The 26,357-nt window shown below is 47.4% G+C and overlaps 2 protein-coding genes across 3 annotated transcripts in view; both read left to right on the top strand.

The window, feature by feature from the left end:
- Positions 1 to 8,955: 8,955 nt before the first annotated feature.
- soti (scotti) lies at positions 8,956 to 9,831 on the top strand. The gene has a single exon (XM_017244231.3). It carries the CDS (start codon positions 9,116 to 9,118, stop codon positions 9,584 to 9,586), a length of 471 nt encoding a protein of 156 aa, XP_017099720.2. The 5' UTR covers positions 8,956 to 9,115; the 3' UTR covers positions 9,587 to 9,831.
- A 6,755-nt stretch (positions 9,832 to 16,586) lies between these two features.
- Positions 16,587 to 26,357, top strand: part of NK7.1 — a 36,488-nt gene continuing 26,717 nt past the window's right edge. Inside the window, exon 1 of one of the 2 annotated variants that reach the window (XM_017244312.3) lies at positions 16,587 to 16,652. The gene's annotated coding sequence lies outside the window, so the exon portion shown is untranslated. Of the gene's footprint in view, positions 16,653 to 20,820; positions 21,242 to 26,357 lie in introns of those variants that run through there. The other variant, XM_017244304.3, reaches the window with a different exon arrangement.

The following is a 26,357-nucleotide window of genomic DNA, read 5'->3' as shown; positions in this document are numbered from 1 at the left end:
TGGAGAAGATATAGCCATCACTGTATATAGGCCATATAGGGGAAAATCCCATTATCAAGGGAACTGTATTCGATGTTAGCCATATACATACATATGTATATCCGGTTTTAACGACAAGGGTATGTATAATATTAGCTTTCCTTTTTTGTTAATTTTGAATTGTGGAGCCCTGAAGTGGAGCCCCTTTGGTGTAAAATTAGTTTTTACACGGATATAGGTGGCGGTACTGGAATTAGCTCCGCCAGATGGTGCTTGCTTTAAAGCGACTCGTACAGATGGCGCCACTTATCGAAGAAGAAACGACGACTTGAAGTGGGGGGCGGCACTGGAGTCGCCCCACCGGTTGTCCCGGGCCTTTCAAAAGTCTAGCCAATGTTCTCCCCGTTTTTCTGCGAACCTCTTTACCACGAGGAGTTCCTGGCTCGTCCACTGTGACCGTCTCAGGTCTAGAATTTCTATAGGAAGATTATACGGTCAAAATTATTCCCAACAAGATGCGAACGCCCAGCGCCAGTTTGTGAATTTTTCTTCTAATTGACCAGCCTGGAGTAACTAAATCTCCGCCAGGAGCGAGTGCTCCCAACACCTTCATAAGTGTATTAGCTCCTGCATAAACGGTCGCTAATTGTGCCCAGCCTGCACGAAAACTGGCCCCAAAAAGCTCAACTCTCATGAAGCCCAAGCACCTCAGACCCGGACTGCGATCGCCCTCCGCACATGCGACAAACATTAAAAGTCCATTAAAAAATTATGTTCACCATGGCGAACTGGGCTCCTGTTGGGGCGGTCCAGACTTGGAGGAAGGCAATAAGTGCACCGGAAAAAAGGATTTTAGTTATTAAAAAATGTTATTTTATGAGGTGACACTATTGGTAACTGCAGTCAATTCAAGTATGAGACTACTCTTTCTCAAAACTGGACTCTGGAATTAGGAATTGGATTTTCTCCGCCTGTAAGCACGCCGACCTTAACGGCCCAGTTGGGGCCGTTGTGGCTAAACTTAGAGTGCAAGAAACAGCAGTCGGGCAAGGCATAATCGTAATTGGAAATTGCAATTGCAAATTGCATATTGCATATTGCCGTGTGGCCCACATGCAGTGACATCGATTCGAGGCTGTCCGCCAGGCCGCCTGTACGCCTGTACGCCTGTCCGCCCGCCTGCCAATGCAAATGTCCGACGTATTGATTGCATTAATTAATTAATTTGTGACTTAATTTCATGGGCTTGCGGCAATCAGCGCTCCGTGCACGCACCGCAGCCGAAATGTATTAATATTTCGCCGACGACGACGCGACTGATGCGCCGCACGTGTGTGTGTTTGCCTTGTTATTAATTGAAATTTAATGGCACAAAATATTTTTATTTATTTATTCGCCTGCAATTGCATTTATGCGCACTTCCGTCGCCCCCACACGCGCACGCACAGCCCCTGCAAGTGCCGCTGTTGCAGTGGCAGTCGCGATTGCCACTGCCTTTGCAGGGAGTAGCTGCAACATCGACGGCTCTGCCGCCGGCGGCGGCTGGCATTTAACATCAAAAGCCCTGCCCAGGCCAGACACCCGCCCCGCCCCGCCCCACTCCTGGCCACGGCCAACGAGCTTGTAATTGATTTCACTTAAAAATTAAATAATGCATGCGGTTTTTACTGTAAAATGGATTTTCCAAATGCTGCTGCCACCGTTTCTTTCTATCTTTCCGCACCACGCACCCTGCTGCTGCCGTTGCTGCTACTCGAACTGCTGCTGCTGGGCCCGTGTTAAATTAAATATGAAAATAAATATCAACATAATTGAAATGGCAGCGACGGGAGGACAGGGCAGCCGGGCAGCCGACACAGCGCAGCTGGGCGACGTAATTGATGAAATTATTTAAGAATTATTTCACAAATGCGGCGTGACAATTATGCGGGAGGATAGCCCAGATCATGAACCGAATGCACAGAGAGACAAGTGTTGTGGAAAGTTTGCAAAATAATGTTGAGGAACTTCGAGACCTTCAGATTGCTAGAAGCATGCTCACCAAGGCCCCGAAAGGAATATTAATGTTACGAAATTGCGATTTAATTATTTGAAAGTGTATTGAAATGAGCAAATAATAAAGCAGAAATTGTATTTAAACGCAGTCTGTAATTAATTATCTGCATCGGACCCCAGACCCCAGGCCCCAGCCCTCCTCGACGGCGCCCACAGTGATTCCACAGAGGAGTTCTGTGTTGATCGCATGCCAAACAGTGCCCGCAATAAATTAATGAACCGAAAAACAATTATCATAAATAGCAGCAGCAACAGCAGCGGCATGCTGCGAACTGCAATACTTTTTCCATGAACTGATTTACAATTCCGCGAGCCAGTCGATGCTGCTCTTTGAAATATTAAATATACAGCAATTACAGTCTGCGATAAATAAACGCAAGCGACACTTGCCAATGGCTTTTTAGCAAAAATCCAAAGGCAATTGTGCCGTGCAATAGTTGCGATTCCCTTTAATTTTGCATTTATAAATAAGTGGCGATTTTCGCTGACTCTCCATCGAGCCATCGAGCAGAAATTCATGAGAACTGAGCCAATGCCGCCAACTAAGGCGAATCGCACTGCCGAGGGGTACTCGGGGGCTTCTGGCTTAATTAATTAAAAATATACATATTTGCATTCATTTCGTCGACTCGACGTCGACATGCAATCACCACCACACAGTGGGCACATTCCTGCCGCTTCTCTTCGCTTCCACGAACTCCTCGAATCGGAGAGAAGACGCGAAAAAATCAACAGAGCCGGCCGAGGCGGCAATTAAATCGCGACTCGCGATTGCCGGGCCCTTGGCACTTGGCGTTTGATTCCCAGGCCGGCTCAGCAAATGTTTGTTTCGTTTGCTAATTTCGCCTTAAAAGTGCCTCCAGTCCGGTCCCTGGGCTCGAGTGTCCGCACATGGCGGGGCACTGCGGCTGCTGGGAAGCGCCTCGAACGACTACCAAGTACCGGCTACCGATCAGCGGCACGTCAAACGCCTACGCCGGAATGTGCCCGTGGAAGAGGCGAAAGACTGAGAAAAAGCGAAACTAGATACAGGAGACTGCAGATTGGGGACGGGGGTCTGCCTATCCAGGCCACCAATGGAGGCAATTGACAGTCGCGACCAGAGGGAGCAAAGTTGGCGCTGCGACAAATTTCCATACCCTCTGCCTTCGGGTATGACCGGCAGGTTGCATTCAATGTAATGGAACATGTTGGGGCTCCATCTCACTTCATTCCCTGAGTACTTCATGGTCGACTTCTAGTCCAGCCATTAAGTTACTTGATCTTGCTTATACCCTTGCCAGCCTTGTTTTATTTTGTCGTCTTGCCGTTTTGCGTGCGCACTTTTAATTGCAATTGAATTTTAATTACTGCGTTGTCAGCAAAGAATGTTGCAGCCAGTCGTTTAAGTGCCGGCAGGCAATGCGAAAAGAGACAATGAGGCAGCATCAACAGGAGCAGCAACATTGAGCCCCGCCGGCAACAGTTGCCGTCTAGTTAGCAGCAACTTCTGCTCCAGCTGCTCCTGCCAGTCTGGAATCCAGAATCGAGCCCAGAGTACAGAGTACAGAGTCCTGAGTAGGGCGCCCTCCCTGAGTCTCTCCCCCTGCTCTGGCTTTGACTTATTTACAGCTTTGTCATCGGGAAAGGCAGCAATTAAGTGGAACGACAGTCGACAGACGACAGCCGACGGCTCAGAGCTCCACTGGTTGCACGGGTTTATTTCGCGTTCGCCCTTCATTAATCAGCAGCAATATAAACGCGATGATCCGATAGCGTTTATCGACTGCTGATGACTCTATTTACAGTGGCCCGGCTAAGGGCATGGGTATGCCCCGTAGATAGCCTAATGAAGCCCCGCCCACTGCTCGTCGCAATTAGGAATGTCTGGGCCTTTGATTGGGTCTTGAGTCTTGAGTCTTGACTGATGGGCTTCAGCGGAGCCCAGACAATGGGGCCTACATTCCAGATTCTCTGGCCCGAGTTCATCGAATATTTTATAATTGATTTAAGATTTATCTGCCAGCTAATGGCAGTTAAGACTTGGGCTAATCGCGGAGCTATAAAACATAATGGGCAGCCTAATCGAAAGCTCACTTATCAATCATAAAATATATTCCCTATCTTAAGCTCAGACCCTTTTGAATACTGAACCCTTTGCACTGTACCGGCCGGTATGACTCATATCCCACCATCTCCCAGACAGGTGCCACAACCTAGAACCAAAAACAGAGTGGGTGAAGTCGAACCAGTGCGGGTGACACTCTCCCCGGGCGAACAGCTCCACCAATCAACGGCGAAAATAACAAAATGTCAAACAGAACGCATGCAACAATTTATTTAAATACCTCAACCTCATCAAATTTAAGTTAACACACCCCAAGCATCAGCATAAGCATCAGCATCAGCATCAAGCATTACGACAGACGTCGGGCCCCAGCCGACTGAAAATGAAAACGAAAACGAAAATGAAAATTCAATTTTCCACCTAAACGCAGACACCGCATCAATTTTGAAAATGCTTTTGCCCGGCAATGAAAACGATTTGTTGTGTTTGACGAAGAGCCAGCTGCAAGTGGGTGCCAAGCAGCCAAGGGGACTGGCTACAAAGGGGGCCACAAGGAAGCCAAGTGGAGCCCAGACAGGGAGCAGCCCTCAAACGGCGGCCAAGAAGTCAATACGGAACGATGGCGATGCTAAAGAGATGCAGGCGGTTCGGCTCTGCAACAGAGGAATAAGAAGGGCAAAGGAAACGGGCATGGCACTGTTGGGAAGGGGCAAGGGAGCTTGCCAAGCACTGGGCCAAAATGGGGGAGGCACGAGCAAGTAACCCATTTGGAAATCTAGCAGGCCATTACTACTTTTCTGGTTTTAAGTCAGGACCAAATCTATGAAAAGCTATGTTTATGATGTCCAAATTAATTCTTCCTAATTTTTAATCAGTGTCTATCTTAATAACTACAAGATTTTTAAGTATAAATACCATATATACCACGTACTGTAGGTATTTTCCAAGTGCAGCCAATTTGTTGGCCTTTTGAGCTTCTGCGGCTGTCAACAGGGAGCACTCCGAGGCAATTTAAATATTTCTCAGTGGTGGCGTGCGTCAATTGGCTGGGAGACCGTCCATACAATTATGCTCTGGCAACGGTATCTCGTACCCCTCCGATAATCGCCGGGCGCTGGGCTGCTGATTTATGCAACGATTTCCACTGTTTTGATCGATCAGACCCAGCCCTTCCAACCTCCGAGCACGAGTTTATTAAAACATTTAATTAGTTTTTATTGACCATTAAGATTCCAATCATGACTGGCCGGCAGCGCCGGAACAGTAGCAGCACCATGGAACAGCATGGAATACACCCACCAGCGCCACTTTCTACCCCAGCACTTATTTATACACTTTTAGCTTTATTACTTTTCCACAAAAACATTTTATGGCGGCCAGCATCGAAATATTTATGATATTTCAACAATGGGCCAACAGTGAGCGAACCAAAAATTTTTGACTAAAATCGAAATAAAAACATACAAATTAATTAAAGTCAATAAAGTAAATTAAATGTGGCCGGGGCCGGGGTCGGGGCGCAGGCGGACCCTTTTAATGGGCCATTCGAGCGGTGTATCGGGTGTGTTGGTGGTGCCGTGGAGCACTGGTGTGGTGGTGCTGTGGTGCTCCCTACGCAATGCCACTGCTAATGGCCAAAAAGCCGGCTACTCGGCTGCTCCTCCGAGGCGAGTGATCATGGCGATGAGATGGCACCCTGCACTGGCATGCACTTCGCTGCCAATTTAATGGCGTTTTTACAACTTGAAAGATTCGTGCCTGCCACGCCGTTTTGAGCGATGATGTTTTTGGGCGCCCACACCCTTCCTTTCCCCCAGCCATGGCACTCCACCCCCTCCCAAAACGCACACGAAATGCAGCGCGGCGAATGTCATTAGAACATAAAAATGATATTAATTGCATGCGAGAGTGCATCACTCCGGAATCCGGACGAGGCGGTAGGGATGGGAAATGTCTTCAGAAGTCGGAGGCATGCGATGGAAACGTCTGCGTTATGATGATGGAATACCATGGGACAACTAGTTAAGTACATTGACACTCGTAAGGGGTCTTTTAAAAACACCCTGTTTAAATTTGGAATTGATCCACGAATCTTTTCAGATTCCTTTTAGGAAAACTTTTAGAAAATTTATCAAAAAATCTTTAAAAAATATATTTCTTCTAGATTTTGCTGGAGATTGATCGTTGGAGATTGATCGTCCATGGAGATGGAGATTGAGACATAATCGGTGGCTTATTGGGAATACTGCAGCCATCGGCAGGACCAAAAAAGTCCCTCCCAAAAATTTCTAAAAGGATACCCCAAAATTTTAATAAACAATCTAATAAATATTTGGTTGTTTTTAAAGAAGCTTTTAAAGAAGATTTATGGAAAATCGATCTACAAATCATTCAAGGCAAAGCTACAACTTTCGCAGTGGTTAAGAATGATACAAGAAATCACATAACTTTCGTAGAACTATCCGATAGAGTATATATTTTTTCCTCAGTAAAGTCCAAAGTGCTAAAGACGCAAAGTGCCAGAGGCATCCACTTACTTTGGAATGCCGGAGGGGCGCCTTTTGATGGCGACGGGTGACAGGCGGAGCGATCGCATAGCACTGATAAATAATAAAAATTAAAAATAAATTAACACCTAGTAAAGATGCAGCGGCGGACGGACCCCAACCTGATATGCCTCTTCCCATTTGTCCCGCTCCGCTGTTTACTGGGGACCTGGTTTCGGATGTTGCCGGTCCGCAGACAGCTTAAAAATAGCGAAAAAGTAATTAAAAACGAAAATATAAGGCGGGAGACAAACGCACACAGCACCTCCGTCCCTTCTCTCTCGAAGGGGAAAATATAAAACGAAAATGTATTGGGTTTAACAAGCGCATCGTCGATGCAGTCGGAGATCAAAGGAGGCAGGACCGGGCCGGGGCCGGGTCTGGGACTGGAGTGACGGGGACGGGGCGCCCGAGGAGCCGGAGGAACTCTGGGATGCCAGAAAGTGTTGTCCGGAGCGATAATGATGATGCTAATGCAGTTGACATTTTATGTGGCCATAGAATGCCGGGCATGGCCGATAATTAAATGCAATAATAATTCAATTTAATTAGCCGGCAGCAGCTGGTTGGAGCTGGTGGGGAGCGGCCCCGGGGGAAGTGCTTAAATATTGATGGATTGATTTAGCATAATATTTGGTTTACGATTTCACATTGTTTGGGGATTTGCTTTGGGGGCAGCAGCTAATTAAGGCGCCTCCAAAGGGGTCGACATCTGTCGCAAGTGATGACTATTTCACAGTGACGAGTGACAGTTAAAGTTCCATAGTTTAAACGAATCCACATATCCGATCCACATATCCGATCCACACACAACCGCGAATCAACAGCCCCTTCTGACGCAGTCTGTTGTCTGACAAATCCGATTTGGTGCGAGCTTTTAATAAGCCCACACAGGCTTGTATCCTTGCCCAGGAGCCTGCAAGGACATGGCGACCATGCAAGAGATATTTCATTGAATCAATTAACGCTGGACATGGCATAATAATTACTGTCTGCTGGTTGCCACACAGCCCGGGCTCATACACAGCCACCCACAGGGCACACCGTTGTCTACCACCCACCGCCCACACAGGCAAGGTCGCCGGAAGCGACAGAGCAGCAGGGCGTGCTCGCTCCTTCGGTGACAACTGGATGGGAGCTCATCCTGGCCTCGTTGCTTAACCAACTGAAACAGTCCAGAGAAGCGGCAGGTGGGGGTGGCAGCCGTCCAGTGGGCGAAAACAAGAAAGAGAAATGCACTGTAAGGAAGAAAGGCACGTGGGCAGTAGGGTTTGTTCAGAAATAAGATACTTCCGTCATATTGGACCAAGTATCTTGAAAAAGTGTGAAAAAATAACAAGCATCATACATTTTTAATATTTCACACCAAAGATTTCTCTCAGTGCAGCAGTAAAACAAAAATTTGCCCGTATTAAAGCAAAATAATGAAGTGAAAATGGCAACAATGTGATTACACACAGTCATAGACCCAAAGCCATAATAAATGGTTCTGCGAGCTATAGAAGGGGAGGTCAGGCGGGGGAACAGTGGGAGTGTGGGGGACTGAACCGAGAGTGTCTGCGTCGGCGCTCCTCGGAATGTCGCTGGCAACATGTTGCTGGCTGCTAACTTGTTGGATGCAGGCCCACAGTAATGGATTTCCCGCCCCTCGGGCGTGGAAGAAAAACTTCTGATTTCTGATTTGGCTGGCAAACAATTTCCGAAGTGCGATTGCTTAAACGCAATTCGAAAGGTTATTAATTGAGCGGCCATAATGGGTTCATTTCCAGTTCGTAATGTGCCCCCATTAGCAGCACACATTTACCGATTTTTCGACTTTCGTTCGGACTCGGACTCGGATGCGGATCCCGATGCCAGGGCACTTGACGGCAACATTACGCCGAGTTAAATTGCTTGTAATGACGGCATCGGAACAACAACGGGCAGTGGGCGGGGAAGGGGGCTAAACAGGGCTATATGTGTCCAATTACACGGGCTGTGGCAGGGACGGTGCTAGAGGGTGGGGGAAATCGAACAGGCAAGCAAATGTCAGACAGCGTTTCTCCATTTGCAGCAGGACGTCGGATTGGGGAGCCGATATGGATATGACTACATCTAATGGATACACACGTTGGCCTGCGAGGGCTGTGCCGGCCTGGCCAACAAACTTTCGGCCCAAATGGCACTATTCAAAAAGTTCCAGGTCGAGGAATTCTCCAGACGGTGGTAGGAATATGTAGGATTTATCAATGGAGTTAGTCACTTATATGAACAGGGTTCAAAGGTTAAACTATTACAAGCTTCTACAAAGTATTACAAGTTGGCCTGGATTTCTAATTCGGGCCGATTAACTCAAGACCTCATTCAGTCATACAACACATCGACTCCAAAACACACCGACAGAATAGAACGCATCGTATCGTGAAGCAGGACCAAGAAAACTGCCGTGTTTCTTAATTTTTTGTTAATCTTAAACAATTTACACTAATTACACTTACAACTAAGTCGGATGGAGGCACTGGACCCCGAGGGACTGGACCGAGATCCCCACGACATGCTCCTGATCGATCGAATTGGCGATGCAGTAGCGGTCGACGATGGCAACGATTCCGACTCCCAGGAGCAGGAGCCACTGGAGCTCCACCATCAGGCACATCATGCACTGAGGCGGGACACCCGGCGCGTGGCAATGCTGCTGGACGCGCCACTTGAGCCTCCGCCCGTGGGCCCGTTCCAGGCCGCCCAACCACGCCCTGCGGCAAGAAGCAAGAAACGAAGCTTCCTCACAATTGTGCGGCCGACGGTGCTCCGGAATCGGCGGCCGGAGGTGTGCTCCCTCTTCCTGAACGCCTCCAGAGCGATGCACGACGTCCGGGAGGAGCAGCGGGCCGAGTTCTTTGCGGAGTACCTCTTCGAAAACATGACCAGTGAGAACTATCCCAACGGTGCCGGCCTGCCGCATCACTGGGGCGAGTTCTGATTGAACGTGGGTTCGGGGAACCCGCGCCGGGTTGCCACACGAGCGGGAGGACGTTGCACGAATCCGATCCTCCCAGGGCCCAGATCAGTTCTTCCACATCCTTCCTTTCCACGTCTCTCCTGAACACACTAGGTAGGAGTAGGACTGTTGAAACATTCTGCTTTTTGGCCCAAGGTCGGTTGGCCAGCGATTTTGAGTTCTCGTCGACTGAGTTTCAGAATTAAAGCAGCGAATTCCAACGAAAATTCTTGAAAGTCGTTTTATTTCTAGTCTGAATGAGAATTCAGCATGTTGCAGACAAACTCCGTTTACAGGTACCGGATTAATAAACCATTTACACATCAAACAACGGCAGAGGCAGACATTTTCGCCAAACACGGCATTCAAATCAAAGTTTTTGGATTTGATTTGCCGGCCGGAGGGCTACCGAAAAATTCATGAAATTGACAATTAATAAACTTCAAATTGGGGCTCTCTGGGCCAGGAGCAAAGGGATTTGCCGCCCAACAATGGCCGGCCACTGACAATGGCCACAATGAACAACAGTACAGCATCATACGGGGGGTTCGAAGTTCCAAACTCTGAGCCCTAAGCCCCAAGCCCCCAACCTCGAACTCCGAACAGGGAAGGCCAGTGGCAGAGACAAAGGCCGAAAAACGGACAATTGCCCAAAGTGTAGCAAATAAATACAAAATGCAAAAGATAATTGCAATCAAAGCCACAAAATGTAGCCAAGAGGCTTATAAATTGTGGGCGGCGGGCCAGGCCGCAGGGTGGGGGACGAAATGCGAAAGGGGGAGGTGGGTGGCATGCACCATGCGCCATGCACCATGCACAGAAGGTAAACGCATTTAATTTCCTAAATGTGCTTCACATACCACAGGCGGCACAAAGCTACACACTTGCATTCATGTTCAAATACATTGCAGTCAGTTGCAGTTGCAGTTGCCGTTGCTGTTGCAACATCACCGCCCATGCCCCCCACCGACAATAAGGCAACAACAAGAACAGCAGCAAGAAGCAGCAGTTGAAGCGATGGCAATTTACGACCATTATTGCAACAGACAGCCGGCTTTATTATGTGCCACGCCCGCAACAGAGGCCACTGAGCGAAAATGCGGCTTGTGGCAAGGCCCAATGGCAGTGTCAAGGAGCCAGGTGGCATAGTACTAGCCGTGTCGGCTTCCTCCAGCCGTTACCTGCTATCGAAGTGGATTTAGCAAGATTTCTCCCAGTGCAGGCCCCCCCGCAGCACTGCGTGGGTGAGTTTGTTTCTGCCATAACTTTTTGCGGCTGCTTTTAGGCTGAGCTCTCGCATTTGCTTTCTGGTCACTCTGTGATTGCAGTTGCAAATGGCACTGGCCACATGCAACAATGCAGCTGCCACGCCGCGCGCGCCTTCTAATTGAATTGGATTGAATGCAATTGAATTGATTTTCGGTTAGCTTTGTCTGCCTAATTGTTTCATTTACAGGCCGGGATGCCGCCATTCGAAGGCAGCTCGAATAAAATGAAACTAAGCCAGGGCTCCCGGAATGGGGGCCATTATGGCGGCGAGGGTTGATTAATTCACAGAAGTTCCTGCGCCAATTTGGCAATCCATTTAGCTTGTGATTCTGGGGTTGTTCTCCGCCGACCCTTCCCAAAAATCTGCACACCCATTGTGATTGATGTTGCACGAATTCTTTGATCTCTGACCCGCCCCCACCTGACCTTTGAGTAATTGATTTTGGCTCGCAAAAATGACAGGTTGCATTCGGCTCATCCACATGACAAGGCAAGAAATGCCCCACTCCCTTGTCGCGCTCTTGTAGTTTCTCCTTAATTATATACACACCCCGGTTCGCATTAATTATTGCCCCCGAATTCCGTGGAAAGCCCCCGAAAACAAAAACTGCGGCGTTTTGTCAACCCAGCAAAGTTACGTAGAAACAATTACACCAACGAGACATGGTGGGGCTCGGAAGGCCCACAAAACCTACTCCAGATACTCTTTAGGAGCCAATCTATAAATGAGATTCACATTATGTAGTGTAGTATATCATAGATTCCTTCCGCAACACTACCATAAAGCTCCCCAAATTATTCAGTTTCCAAAGGAGGTCAGAGTATGGGGAGTTCTGCATCGCTCTGCTTAGCATACTATATTTTTTATTCGTGGTGCTTATGGGGAAACGTGTGCAGAAAGTTTTCCACTTACAAACAATTCACAAGTAAATACCTTGACTTTTGCTGCTGGCCCTGGAAGAGGAGAGCTTAGAGGGGCTTGCAGAGGCGACTGCCCTTGCCAGAGCCCTCCCCGAGTCCCAGCCACATGCTGGCAGGCGGGCGGAGTGTAGCAAATTGTTGGAAAATAAAGTAGGTACACTAGCAACATAAACAGCAGCAGGAGCAGCAACAGCTACATCCGCCAGAACGACAAGAGCCATCCCGTGGATGGCAAACTGAGCATCGGCAAGATACGCTTCGATGTGGGGAGCGTGGGTGGGCCTGCTCCGGCTCCTTCCAGACTGTCCCCCAATCCGAACAAATACGAGTACGAGGAGCTGTCTAAACACGATTTGCACTGCTAGTTGGCAGTGGCAACAGCAACAGATACTGGCGCACTGGCAGCCATGGCAACAGCTGGCATCCGACTGGCCCTGTTCCGCCCAAAACAATAACACTCACCCGAGCAGCTCACCTGGAGAGGAGTCAAGAATTAGCGAAATGCAATAACGCAGCTAATGAAATTACTCGTCCGCCCATCGCCTCCCAGCCGATTTGTCTCTCAGTGTAATAACTTAATTCCTCGCTACTATATTATTCATTTCGCTGCACACAACCGACAGGAATTTGATGGAATTTCCTGTAAACAGGCAGCGCCCAGAACACGGCCAGACAGGGCCACTTCCCCTGAATAGGCGCTGAGCTCGGAGTGGGGGACAGACCCACCATTCAGACAGCCCGACGGACACACAAACAGGCTCATGAGCAGCTTGGGGGAACAGTCAATAGCCTGCCACTGGCTTGCCTCATTGTTGCTGCTGCTGTGGCTGTTGCTTTGTTGCCTCGTTTCTGCCGGTTAAGCAAATAGGCCGCGCTTGGCACTTCAGACAATCAGACAAGGCATTCGGCCAAAATATGTGCTGGCCAATAATATTTACCTTGCTTATCCATCTTACAAATACATGCTTAAGATGGAGTTCTCTTTGGAACAACATAACTGCTCATTAGACAATCAAAAGACCAGGGTATTATTAAGAATTGAGGAAGAACACCCCTTTTGGAAGGATCCTCTTCTGAACTAGAGCTCACTGGCTGATTCAGCTGGCATTTGCGATCTTAATTGATGGCAATTTGCGATTCGTCCTCCACAGACTCAAGCTGGGAGAGGAGCTGAGCCTCCCTGGCTCCTGGCCGGGCCATTAACACATTTTAATCTGCTGCTGGGCGAATGGCTTTTGTGTGACGGGGGTAGTCTGTATCTGCATCTGCATCTGCGTCTGAATCTGGCCCGGAATCAGACTCGGAAGCTCCTCCGGCGAGCTCCGAAAGTCGACGCTCAGTCGCTCTTAATCATCAGCATAAGCAATAATGGGAAACAATTGCCATCTGCTGGCAGCCAGACCTGCCACACTCCCCAGCCGACCCCTCTGAAATTGCTGAGCTGAGGCACAAACTTTTATTGCATTGCCATGTCAACAGTCGCAGCCAAAGCAGTGGCAGTCTGTGTGTGCCACTGTGTGTTGCACTTAAAATGCGAGCCCGAATCCGAATCCGAAACCGACTGCGAATGGGAATGCGAATGCAGATTGTGACGCAAAATGAAGCTACTTGTGTGCCAGTCACAGGCACGCACAGATACAGATACAGATGCAGAGACAGACGCAGATACAGGGGCAGATTTGAGCGGCAAACTGCGGCGGTGGTGCTGCAGCATGCCACATTCAATTAGTGCAACAACATATCCTGCCAGCCAGCAGTTGATGTTGCTCTCGTGCACGGCAGCAATACGAGCAACAGACAGCAACAGAAACCCGGCAGCAACACAGACCCAGTAGTCCGTAGTCCGTACTCCTCCGTCCGGAGTCAGTGCTGCACTTAATTTTATTCATTTGACAGTTGCAGCACAAAGTCTCGACACACAGTTATACATACACGGAGAGAAAAGGTTGGGGAATTGCAATTGGTTTGAACTTTGAAGTCAAAGTAAGTGTGGGTGTCTTTGAACGAAATTGTTTTCTATTTATATTTGGAAACGATTTGAAAAATATACAAACCCTAATATCTTGTATGTTGTTTTCGCTGCACAATCGCAAGCTCATGAGGCACGTTCGAATCGCTGCCACACGTTCAGCAGCAATTAAGGTCATTGGAGGCAGCAAGAGTAGCAGCACAATGGAGGAAATACTTTTTAATTATGACATTTTATTGAGTGAACATTTATGCGGAAATGACAGGACTCCGGCGACTTAATGTGCGGGTTAACAGGGTTGCAGGGTTGCAGGGTAGCCCGCCATTGTCTGGTGGGTGGAAAGGACAAAGGAACGTGTATGCGCCTCAATCCTCGAGTCGAGTTGTCCTCGACTCCAATTAAGTCTAATTGAAATTCATGTCCTGCAAATCAAATTTACACCCGTGCCCTGGCTCCTCGTTCTGGTCCTGGCGAGGAATTCAATTTGGCAAATACACTCGGGCAGCAGGCCTGAGCCGCCATGAATATTTGACACGTTTTAAATGTCGCAAAGCGCATAAAAATTCCATAAATACGCTAATGAAACACATGGCCGTGGAAGGACACACACAGTCCCAATAAAAATCCAGATCGAAAAAGGAGAACAAGGAGGAGGGCTTGGCGGGAAAAGCGAGCAAAAAGGCCAGCCTCGGAGGAGGTGGAGGGGCCACCCAGGCAGCCAGTCAGTCGGCACATGCAACAAGGCCACGAGGGGGTTTCCCCATTTCCCCACTTGCCACTCTCTGCTCCCTGCTCCCCTTCGCCCTGCCACCGTTACGCCAAATGCATTTCCATTTTATATCCATTTATTTCAATTTCTCATCCCATTTGTTGTTTTGACTTTTTCGCAGAACGGGGATACATATAGACTCCGAGCAGAGGAGGTATGTAGATACATTTATGGGGCAGCACAAAGAGGGCTGATAATATGGGGCAGGCAGGGCACTTGTGACTCCTGGATGCACCTACGATTGCCAAAATATGGATTCCTAGGTCTGCCTCCGAGCCCGACTGGGATGTCTGCGTTTATGCAACCATTTAACAAACACATCATAAAAATTCAATTCAATTCTGTGTTTACGTCGACTCCAGATGATATTGCTTTTTAATTGCGGACACGAGCGGAAATTGCTTTTACAAACACACTGGCACTGGGCACACACTCACAGACTCCCATGCCACACGGACACACTCGTGCCACACGGACTCACTCGCCTCTAAATGGATACAACGAGGAGTGCCCATTGACATTTTGCTTCTGGGCTGGAGGGAGGACCAGTGGGTAAGGGCAACTAGCTGCGGAAGTGCGTTGATTGCAGGACTCTCTTGCCACAAGGAGCAGCTCCTTTTGCCATTTGCCTGACCTCAAAGCGTTGACCTTTTCGCAGCAGTTCATTCTTGTGTTTTTGTTTCGTTTTTCGCTTTTAATTGCACCACATGCGCCATGCAATTTATAATTGGAATCAACTCCACCACACCAGCCCCTCCCCCACAAGCAAGCTCAATCCCCAGCACTGAGAGAAAAGCTGCAAAGTATCCACCTAAAGGAACTATCACTTTGCTGGCAAGTATCCAGGACGAGTGGAGGTCAAAGGTTAAAGATAGAAAAGCCAACAAGCTCCCAAGACTTTCTCTCAGTGCACTCGAGCGAGCAGGCGCGCTCTCATTTAATATGAAAGTCACAGAATGTGAGCTAATTGAAAACACTTGCAATATTTATGAGTCGGGCAACATGTTGCAAAGCCACTTGACTCTGCTCCACCGACAGAGACCGACAGCCTGTTGGGGCGCGGGGGCAGGGCGAGGAGGAGGCGTGCCCAGCAACATGTTGCCAAGCTAATAAAACAACAAAATGATTTTATTATAATGGATTTATAACGCAAGCCGGAGCAACCGGGCTATTAGACAGAGAACGCGCCATGGATATCCACACAGCTCCCCAGCGACGAGCGAAAGAGAGCGAGTGTCGGGCCAGAAAGAGAGGGGAGAGCCGACCAGAGAGAGACGGAACCAGTGAGAGCCAAATGCACTTTTGAATTGAGACGCGAACGCGGCAGTCCATTAAGCGCAATGTTGTTGTCATCATTTAATGCTTTTGTTGCTTATTTGCCTTATGCGACTTGACAGCACTTCCCCTTCCCCTTCCGCCGTGCCCCAGCCCCCTGCCCCCTGCCCCCTGCCCACCCCTGCCACAGCGGGCTGAATGAGAGCAGTTTCTGCTTTGCGTGTGCGCATTTGCAGCAGCGAGGAGCTGATGTTGCCGCCGTGCCGCCGTGCCGCCGTGGGTTGCCGTCGTATCTGCCGCACAAATGGGCCCCCACAGCGCCGGGGCATCATGGCATCGTGGAATCGCTCGCCTTAAGTGGAGATATTTATAATAAGTTTGTTTGTTCGTGCTTTTGTCTGCCACGCAGCAGCGGGAGCAGCCTTCCTGGACGTGCAACATGTTGCCGGGAACGGGGGAGTATGTTGCCCAGCTTGTTTGCCTCTGCCGCTGTTGGGCATTCACATCCACAATCACATTCGCAGTTGTAAATTGACGTTTTGCGTTAACGACCGGGTCGTTCCTCGGACCAAATCCCATCACCGTTTTCGGGCCATCCGCGTGTTTCGTGTTTCGAACGGAGTCCCAGCCACTGATATTTTGGGTGCCAGTGGAGTGGACTGACTGGCTGACAGACTCATCCGCGCCCCATGCAACGAGTAATTTGTTTGCAACATGATTTAACTAACATTGATGCCACACTGTCGGTTTATATAACAAGTTCATGCAACTTTAAATAAGAATTAAATTGCTATCCTGGATTAAATTGGACTAGAATATTGAAATAAAATTCGTACCATAATTCGGTAGGTAAAGCAAACTATCCTCTTCTGTCTAGCAACCTACTATTCCCACTCGCACTCCCCTTGCTCCCATTCAAGTGTATCTAAATTGCTTCATCTTGTGCCTCATCTTATGCCTCATCTTGTGCAGCAGCAACACAAACACGGGCATCTCGTTGATGTTGCTTCTTGTTTCATATTTTCGCAGTTATTTTTAGTTCTCTGCCAATCCTTTGCGAGTCCTCGATTCAATTCAATTTGCAGCCCGTACAATTTAAATGAGCAATCAGGCCACTCGGAGCAGGGCCATTGTTGTTTGGGCCTGTTGTTGCTGCCCCTTCCCATCCAGCTTCCAGCTAATGATGCTGGAGCTTAAGCTGTTGCTCGCAGAGTTCATTGGGCCCAGCGAGGAGAGTGTTCTTGGGAAGTTGTTTGCGTTAATGGCCGGAATTTCACTGGGCCGCGATCGAAGCAGGTCAGCAATTGAATCCGAATTAATCATTTGGCAATAGCAGTCACCATCGCCAATGAGGCCGCGATAGCCCAAAAATAAATGGCAATCAGGCACTCACTCGGAGCATGAGTAATTGGCCTTATCGAAGGCATAGCATCGGCCCATTAATAATCGCACCCTTATGGCTAATTGAGCTGTCGCCCCTCTTAAAAACTTATTATTATTAAAAATGCCGGGGGAGCACTCACACGAGCGCTGACTAACTGGCGGGCTGGCTGTAGCAACAAATTGAATTACGACATTTCGACAAAGACAATGAATGGCTTTTGTGTGTGCGGTGACCCAAAGCGACGTTCTCAGGAAATGAAATTATACACCAATTATTGCCGACGCTGCCAAACAGCCAAACAGCCAGCCAGCCAAGCTGCCAAAGAGAAGCGAAACCTTTTAAAGAAATTGGAAAGAGCTCGGAAGCCGAACCGAAATGTGAGCGGCACGGCCGCGGCGGCGAATCTCAATAATTAATCAAATAATAAATCTCGGTGAGCAATTAAGGGGAGAAAGACAAAGCCAGCGAACCGAAAACTCAGCCGAGAGCAATAAAAAGCATTGAAAAGCCGTTGGCTCAGCATTAATTAGCGCTAAACGCCGTCGCAACAGCGGCAACGACAGCAGCAACACCAAGCACAACAGCAACATGGACTCCCCAGAGCACCAAAGCCACAAGAAGCAGCAGCAGCAACAGCATCCGCTGCCTTATTAAAGTATGTACATATAACTCAATTATAGAGAATTAAAAACAAACTCACAGCACAGCCAGTCAGCCAGTGAGGCAGCCAACGTCGGCAATTTGCAATGCAAAAGATACAGAGGATATCCGAAGAGTAGGGAGTGGGGCGAGAAGCTGCGCGCAGGCACACAGCAACAATCAAAGCAATAAAACACATTCAGCATTTAATAATCATGCCAACGAGCCAACGAGCCAACGAGGAGGGAGCCATTCCACAGCCACATCCACATCTACACTCTACTTGAACTCAAAGATACAGATACAAATGCGACGGCAACATCCAGCCAACGGCCAGCAACATGTTGCTGGAACGGGCAAAGGCAACGAACAGAGCGATTTATGAGCTTCGCACACTGAGGCAGCGACGAGGCACAATTAAGCCGTAATGCATATGAAAATTCGTGCTTTATTGCCGTGCGTTATGTTCACGTGCGCGGCAACTGTTTGTATCTCAGTACCTGTATCTGTATCTGTATCTGTATCTGTGGCAGAGTATCTGCGTGAGTGTGTGTCTGTGTGGGGGAGAGTGCGCACCATAATTGTAATTACAGTAATATGTTTTATGACGGATCCCTCGTTTAGCCAGCAACCCCCACACAAATACATAAACGGCCTCTGAGTGAGTGAGTGAGTGTCTGCGTTTGGCCAAAATGTATCTAGATACATAATTGCCACATTCAGTCGTCGTTAAATAGTTGCACGGCGCAGTTCACACACAAGCAGCAGCAGCAGCAGCAGCAGCAGAAGCAGAAGCAGTCGCAGCAGCAACATTAGCAGCAACAACACCATCCAACCCAGCAGCAACACCAGCAACAGTCACTGTTGTCGTCGTTTGTCGACGACGTCGTTTTCGTGCTTTATAGTGCTCGCACTCACAAGTCGTTCAGAATCGCTGCCGTCGTGGTCGTGGTCGGTATTTCTCCGTGTCTGCGTCTCCGTGTCTCCGCTACGGCATCGGATGGATTGGTTTGTTGTGGATTTGGATTGTTCCCAGATACAGATGGCGGAGCATTAGTGACAACATAAGCGACTTGCAGCGTCATCTCCGTGGATAGTTCTACCGGTAAATAGGCGCTCCTGACCACCGTGGTCTCGAGTCTAGACTCAGATTCAACTTCGCGCGGCAGCTCCGGCTTGTTGTTGTTAAACACGTAATTATAATTAGGCATGAGGCCGCATAGTGGTGAATAACTGAGCAATCGACCCCCTCAAAGTTGCCCCTAAAGTGTACTATTTTAATTAAGCGTGTGCAGCAACAACAGAAACAACCATAACAAGTCACGCATGTATCTGTATCTGTGCCGTAGTATCTGTGCCGTGGTGTGGTGTATCTGAATGCGAGTGATTGTGCTTGTGTTTGTGCCGCTTTGTGTCCATTAGTCACACATGAAACTAATTAGCATTTCGTCTGTTTGTTATTGTCGCGTTTGCTGGTCAAAAGAATTAGCGCGGCAAGAGAGCAGCGACGTCAAGCGCCATTATGCGATATCTCATACATATACCAGAGTATTTATATCGGGTCTGGGATTCTTTAGTGGCTCGCCGCTTTTGTGCCCTCTTTTTTTCTTCTTTTATGATTTCGCCCGGCATTGCCCATTAATATGTTTGTTTTGTGCGTGGTCTTGGTCTTGTCCGATTCCCACCGACGGCAAACGGGCAAACGGGCAACGGCAATCAGCAATCGGCAATCGAGTTAGTAAGACGGCAACGTGGTCAGCACAATTATCAGGCAGCCACTCCGGCCCAGTGACGCTAATTGCTGGCAATGTATCTGCCAGATACATGGGTCGCTCACACCTCACACCGCACCCTCCAAGCCCCCGACCAGAGCCGGCGCAATTGACAAATTTGTCCAACAAGTTACGCAGCCGCACTGCTGCCAATTTTCAATACGGCCTTTTTGGCACAAACGCACTAATCGGACTCTGCTCATAAATAAGTTATGAAGCCGTGCGGCAAAAAAGGAAATTTTCATTTCACAAAATACCTCAATTACTCAATTAAATTCAGCAAAAGCTGGCAAATGCAAAGGCAAAGGTGTTATAAATAAAACGTTCTCCCCTCTAACGTGTCTGCTTGCTGGTATCGTAATGGAAGTCCACTTTATGGCCGGCTTTGTGCTCGTTTTCCATTAATTACGCCAGACCATAACGCTCGCTCGTATTAATAATAAATAAGTAAAAGCAAATATATTACTCTACAATGGCCATAAAGCGCTAAAGCTGCCATTTCAGTGCCGAAAGTTCAAGTGATTATTGCCGGAGCGGGCGGAGCGCTTTCGAGAGCGATTAAATGAAACAAAACAATTAGGCAGCCCATCAATTACCCCGAAAACCGAGCCACCAGATTCCAGTTCTGATGACTCACGAGCCTGGTGTTTCCGCGAGTGACTCTAATTTCGCAAATTAAATTTGGTATATGATTTTGGTGTAAAAGAGCTTAAATAATGAAATGATTAGGTGCATTTGAGTTTATTAAATATAGCAGAAGAAATATTATGCAAAACAGGGTCGCTATTCGGATTAACCGGGCTTTGTTTCACAATAAATAAATGGATTCAATAAATTTAATTAAATCACAAACGCAATATGCAGTCGTTCGGAGGGCGGCCGCGGTGGAGGAGACAATGGGCGCCAATTATGAACCAGAACACATTTCAAAATAATTAAAAATTAAATAAATGAACGACGTGCGGGCAATAACAAATGGTGCAGCTAATGGTGAAAAAGCCCGAAACCCCAATGAAAACAGCAAGCCAAAATACATTAAAATTAATTCGCAAACGCAAAGGCAAAACAATAATCAATAATTGTCAATTGGCTGGCTAATGAATTAATTACATTTCACTGCCACACCCGGCCCCCGGCCTTTGTCTCTTTCTTTCATTTGTCAATTATTTTGTATGGCGTATTTTGTGTTTATTTTTTAAGCGGCAGTGTCTATGGCTTGTCTTTTTTCCCTGGTACTTAACGCGCTGTCGACGCAAGCCAATTTAATTAGGGAAAGTGGATTAATTTGCAACTCGTTAGACTAATTAAGGATTATAATCAGCAGCGCCAGCCAGCGGGCCATGTAAATCGCTAGCCAGCGAGTGCTAAAAAGTGAGCTCGGAAGGATAACAAAAAGTGAAAACAAAGGAGCCCCGAAAGCCCGAAACTAGACCAAGCTGAGCGAGGCCCACCCAGTCGACCTTTGGAGCCGACCACTATAAATAGATCGGCCTGGAAGGCGTAATAATACCCAACCAGCAGCAATAAAAACCAGCAGCAGCGGAAGCCCAAAACGAAAGTAAAAATCGTTTAATTGGATTTCTGGTCGCCTTGGCTCTATCGGATACGACCCCAGCCCGCCCGAGAGGCCCCCCCACAGGTGAGCAACGTTGTAGCATTCGTAATCGAACTAGGAATACATTTAAATATAACCCTCTGGAATTCGCGGGAATTTCCCATCTTTTGGGGGCAAAGGGATCACGATCAGATAGGCAACATTGCCGATTGAAATCAGACACGTGGACTCCTCCCTACCAGACCCCATCCAGCAGGATGACTTGCGAACGTCAGCTTCTAGGCGACCCTTGCTCCCAATATTAGCCCCAATTAGCCTCGTTTTCCCAATATTGCAGGGGAGGGAACACTTTCCCAAGGGCTTAAAATTATGTCATAAAATGACTTTCTTACATTCTATTTTGGAGCAATCTCAAAGTATAATAAAATATTTAACACTAATAATATATAAATTGACTATTGAACCCGATAAATTACTCAAAACCCGTATCTTATCAGCCCTTTTGGCTGAAAACAAATCGCCGATATCAAATTAGTTAAATTTCGCCGCAATCACGTTGTTGACATATAATTAATTTCAGTTTCATGATGATGTCGCTGGTTTCGCTCTTGTAATGTTGTTGATTTTGTGTTGCTGCACTTTGATGACTACGGTAAAATGAGCTGAAAAACGAAAAACCGTATTTACTTTACCCCGTCCCAGTCTGGTAGTACTCCCATTCCCAAGCCCCAGTTGAATCAGTCGCCGACCGTACGGCTGCCCTCAGCACTCTGCCATTTATTGCCGCTTTTAGTAATCGCAAACAGCGAAAAACATTGCCCGACAATTGCCGCAACTATTCGAAATGTAAACAAACGCTGTCGCGCACACACAGCAGTGCCCAAGAAGCACAATTCTGAATGACTGCTCATTTATATTAGCCCACATATGAGCCCCTTTGTGAAAGTCTCTGAATTTAACTGATATTCAAATTTAATCGGTTCCTAACAACCGGGTGCTATTTTGGAATCAGATAGAGAGTCGATCTAGGAACCATTAATGTATTCTTCTTTAGAATCGGATGGTTATTTCCAAAGATACAGTCCTTTCTGCCCATATAGCGCCCATATAGGGCCTCCATACTTTTCGAAAGGAGACTCCGCAGGAAATCGACTAAAAATCTAAAAGATACTTCGCTCCTAAATTTTGATACAGATTGGTGGAGAATCGATCGATTAAGGTACTCCCCTCTAAAATCGGATGAGAATTGGGAAAGATATAGCCATCACTGTAGGCCATATAGGAAAACCCCATTTTCAAGGGATCCCATCCCGAAAAATGGACAAAAAATCTAAAAAATATTTTGTCTCAGGATTTTGATGCAGAATGGTGGGAAATCGATCCACAAATCGTTTAAGGTACTCCGCTTGAGAATCGGATGCGAATTGGGAAAGATATAGCCATCACTGAGTACCATATAGAAGAAAACCCCATTTTCAAGGGATCCCATCCCGAAAAATGAACAAAAAATCTGAAAAATATTTTGTCTCAGGATTTTGATGCAGTATGGTGGGAAATCGATCTAGAAATCATTTAAGGTACTCCGTTTTAGAATCGAATGAGAATTGGGAAAGATATAGCCATCACTGTGGGCCATATAGGAGAAAAACCCATTTTCAAGGGATCCCATCACAAAAATTGGACAAAAAATATGAAAAATATTTTGTCTCAGGATTTTGATGCAGAATGGTGGGAAATCGATCCACAAATCGTTTAAGGTACTCCGCTTGAGAATCGGTTGAGAATTGCGGAAGATATAGCCATCACTGTGGGCCATATGGGGGAAACCCCATTTTCAAGGGATCCCATCACGAAAAATGGACCAAAAATCTGAAAAATATTTTGTCTCAGGATTTTGATACAGATTGGTGGAGAATCGATCTAGAAATCATTTAAGGTATTCCGCTGTAGAATCAAATGCACATTGAAAATCCCGTATGGACATATTTTATTGGATATATTTTCTGCAAGAAGACTTCTCTTTGGGCAGACTTTGGCCAAATGGACTCTGGGAAGAAAAATGCGAATAATATTGACCAGAGCCCCTGTAGCCAATGCTCTTCACACTATTTGTTTATTTATTGAGCTGATGTGCGATTGTGAACTGCCTGTTAATTACGGAGATAACGAAACCTAATAAAGCCTAAACAAAACGCTTTCCCTTTCGGCACGGTTCTGCATCCGAGCCGTGTCTTTTGGGCCAAGTTGGGCGAATTGGCGCGGTCGGGTCCGAACACGGCCTTTAATTGAGTCATGTCATGCGGGTATTAGGCATAATTAAATGGCAATTCATTCAGAGCCACGGAAGTGGGGATATGTGAATGTGCGTTGCGCTTGTGTGGAGTGTGCGATGATATCTAATATCTGTGGCATAACAGGCTCGCATTACGAACTGAAATTAATTAAATTGTTACTCAAACTGCTTTCTGATTGACTGACAGACGCCTGACACTTGACGCGATGAATGAATGGATTGCCATGGCATGGAATATCGTGGAACTGGTCAGTCTGGATCGGGTGTACTCCATCTGTGTACCTCGATATGCCAGTGTATATATAGAGTGGCACAACTATGCGACTGCACAAACAGAACTCGGACTCGGACTCGGACTCGGCTCAGCTCGCCTGGCCATTTGGCATTTGAATGGGCCCGCTGGCGATTACGCAAAAATGTAAATAGGAAAATTATATGCAAAAACAGAAAAGCATTTGTAGCTCTCATTACAATCACACACACACAGCGGGCTGCCTGCATTTTTTCACGCTAATAGCGCAAGCAAACAAATAATAGAACTAATGCAATTGACCATTCTGGAAATAGAATGCATAAACAATATGCCATTCAACGATTTTTAATTCAACGATACCTGCCAACGCATTCTTAGCCATTTGCTCCCCAAACACTAGTCCAGGTTAGTCACTAAATATTAGTGGATTAGTGCCTGAGCTAGTGGCCAAGTTGCTATGAGTTGGGAGTCCTAGCTTGCTGTTCGAGGTCCTCTATTATCTTCCGGATAGGCCCTCTTCCACCTTCGAGCTCGTCTTCCAAACCAGTCCAGTCAGCCGAAAAACAAGGCCGATGACAGCCCCTGATTGCCGCAAAAAGCTGCCGCAGCTCCTCCTCCTCCTCGGGTGAGTCACGCAATTAAACGGCGCTCATTAAGGCGGAATGCAGAGGGAAGGGGCAGTCCCGGGCCACTTATGGAGCACTTGCAGTCGTTGGTGAACTTTTATACAATTTTATAGCTGTGAATAAAGAACGGGGCGCAACTCGTTTCGTTCAATCCCAGTCCAGTCCCGTCCGTGTGGTGTGTGGCGAGTGATGTGTGCTGGATTCTTGGGTACGACAAAAGTCAAGCCATTAGGCGCAATCCTAATCAGCGATTCCGGGAAATCGAGGCACAAACAGACAACACACACCGTCACTCTGTCAAGGCGGCTTGAGCAAAAGTCGACCCGGGCTGATCGCTCAAGTGACGCAGATCGGAGTGCAGTTGAGCGGCCGGCCAGTTGAAAATAAAACTAATTAGCGACTGCTGCAGACCAGAGCGGTTTGCAATTCAATCAATATCAATTGGCAAATTTGCATTTTGCATTTCGCATTTTGCAAGTCCGGTTAAGTGCTCGCAGAGCGGGCCAATTGGACCGCGAGTCGGTCCCAATCGGTGCTGCCATGTACGTAGTCGTGTTGTCTAATTAATAATTATGACCATTATGAGCCAGTTGCGGCTTGGTTTCTGCATTTTGGCCTTATCTGCTGCAGACTGCGTTAGCAGACAGGCCAGACTAGTCGAGCGGCTTCCGCACTTTGCCAGCACCAGCCTCCAAACACAAAAAACGCCACTTTTAATTGAAACTCTTGCAGAAAAAAGTACACGAGTACCATACACGGGTATGGAGATGTATGTAAATACCGCATACGTGTGCATATGCTCAATTGCTTTCGAAAAGCCCCAACGAGCGATAAAAAACAAAAATGTATTCGCAAAAAATATTCATATTGGTATAACTTTGTTGTCGGGCCGGCCAGTTCGGCCGACATCAAATCAAATTGAATGAACGCGGTCCATTACTCTCCCAGTGATTTTGCCAAATGACTTCATTTCATATCAATTAAGTTTATTGTGCCGGTGCCGGTGCCCATGGCTGTGGCTGTGTCAGTCTGTGTGCCCCCACCGACAGTTTCTGCTCTGGCGGCCCATAAAAAACGCACGCCGCACTCACAGATACACGGCGAATGCACAGATACACGGCGGCGAAGATACACCGATACATCGCCCTGCCCTGAAACCGAACGAACCTGATTCATGCGCTTAATTGCTTTGGAGCGTGTGCCGCCTGCCGTCGCACACACAAAAAGGTATGCCATGGATTCGAATTGTGCACACAAATGGGAGCAACCAAACTTCTGAGTTCGCCAGTGTATCTGTATCTCTGTATCTGACTCTGTATCTGTATCTGTTCTGCGACAGAGACCGCGTTGGCTTTCAATAAAAATGACAACAACGATTTCTGACAGTAGGTTCGGTTCGTGTAGGGCGAGCAAAGAAACGCTCATAAAATATGCCGTCGACCTGGGCCCGCCAATCTTCGGCCTTATAGCCAGAGTATCGAGAGGGAAATTTAATAAAAAAAAAAAGGGAAACATCAACCCATCCAATAAATTGAATTCAAATGGAAAGATCAAAGTCGGATAGGACATATCATCTCGTATCCGTCGTATCCCTCGGGGCTTCTTACATTTCTTAGGTTACCCCACAGGTCTTACAGGTTAACATGGTAACCCCCTTATCGGTTGTTAAATATGCCTTCAAATTGTAAACAAATGTAAGCAAAACGCATTCAAATTCGCGTAATAGGATCATCCCACGAGCTACCTTCGTAAATAATTAATAAAATCATTAGGGCCGACCCCCAGCACCCCAGTAACAGTCACATCAGTTAATTATAACCATATCGGAGCTGCCATTTCGGGCTTATCAGCGACCCCACCCCAAATGCCATTATACCCCTAATTTCAGTGACCCACAAATGCAATTAAGTTTCGATAAAAATAGACACTTTATGTGATTTTCCCGTCAAACACGCTCTTAATCAGGAGTTCGTCAGTCCGTCGTCCGACAGTCACCCCCAACCCCCCGGCCCCACCCCCTAGCCCAAG

Source organism: Drosophila bipectinata, chromosome 3R, assembly GCF_030179905.1.
Source record: "Drosophila bipectinata strain 14024-0381.07 chromosome 3R, DbipHiC1v2, whole genome shotgun sequence".
NCBI classification, from domain to species: Eukaryota; Metazoa; Arthropoda; class Insecta; order Diptera; family Drosophilidae; genus Drosophila; species Drosophila bipectinata.
Note: the sequence above shows the minus strand (reverse complement) of the source record. Positions and strands in the feature narration are given on the sequence as shown.

Bases quoted from the DNA above. Each gene is read 5' to 3' on its own strand.
- soti (XM_017244231.3), top strand. From the start codon at position 9,116: ATGGAGGCACTGGACCCCGAGGGACTGGACCGAGATCCCCACGACATG.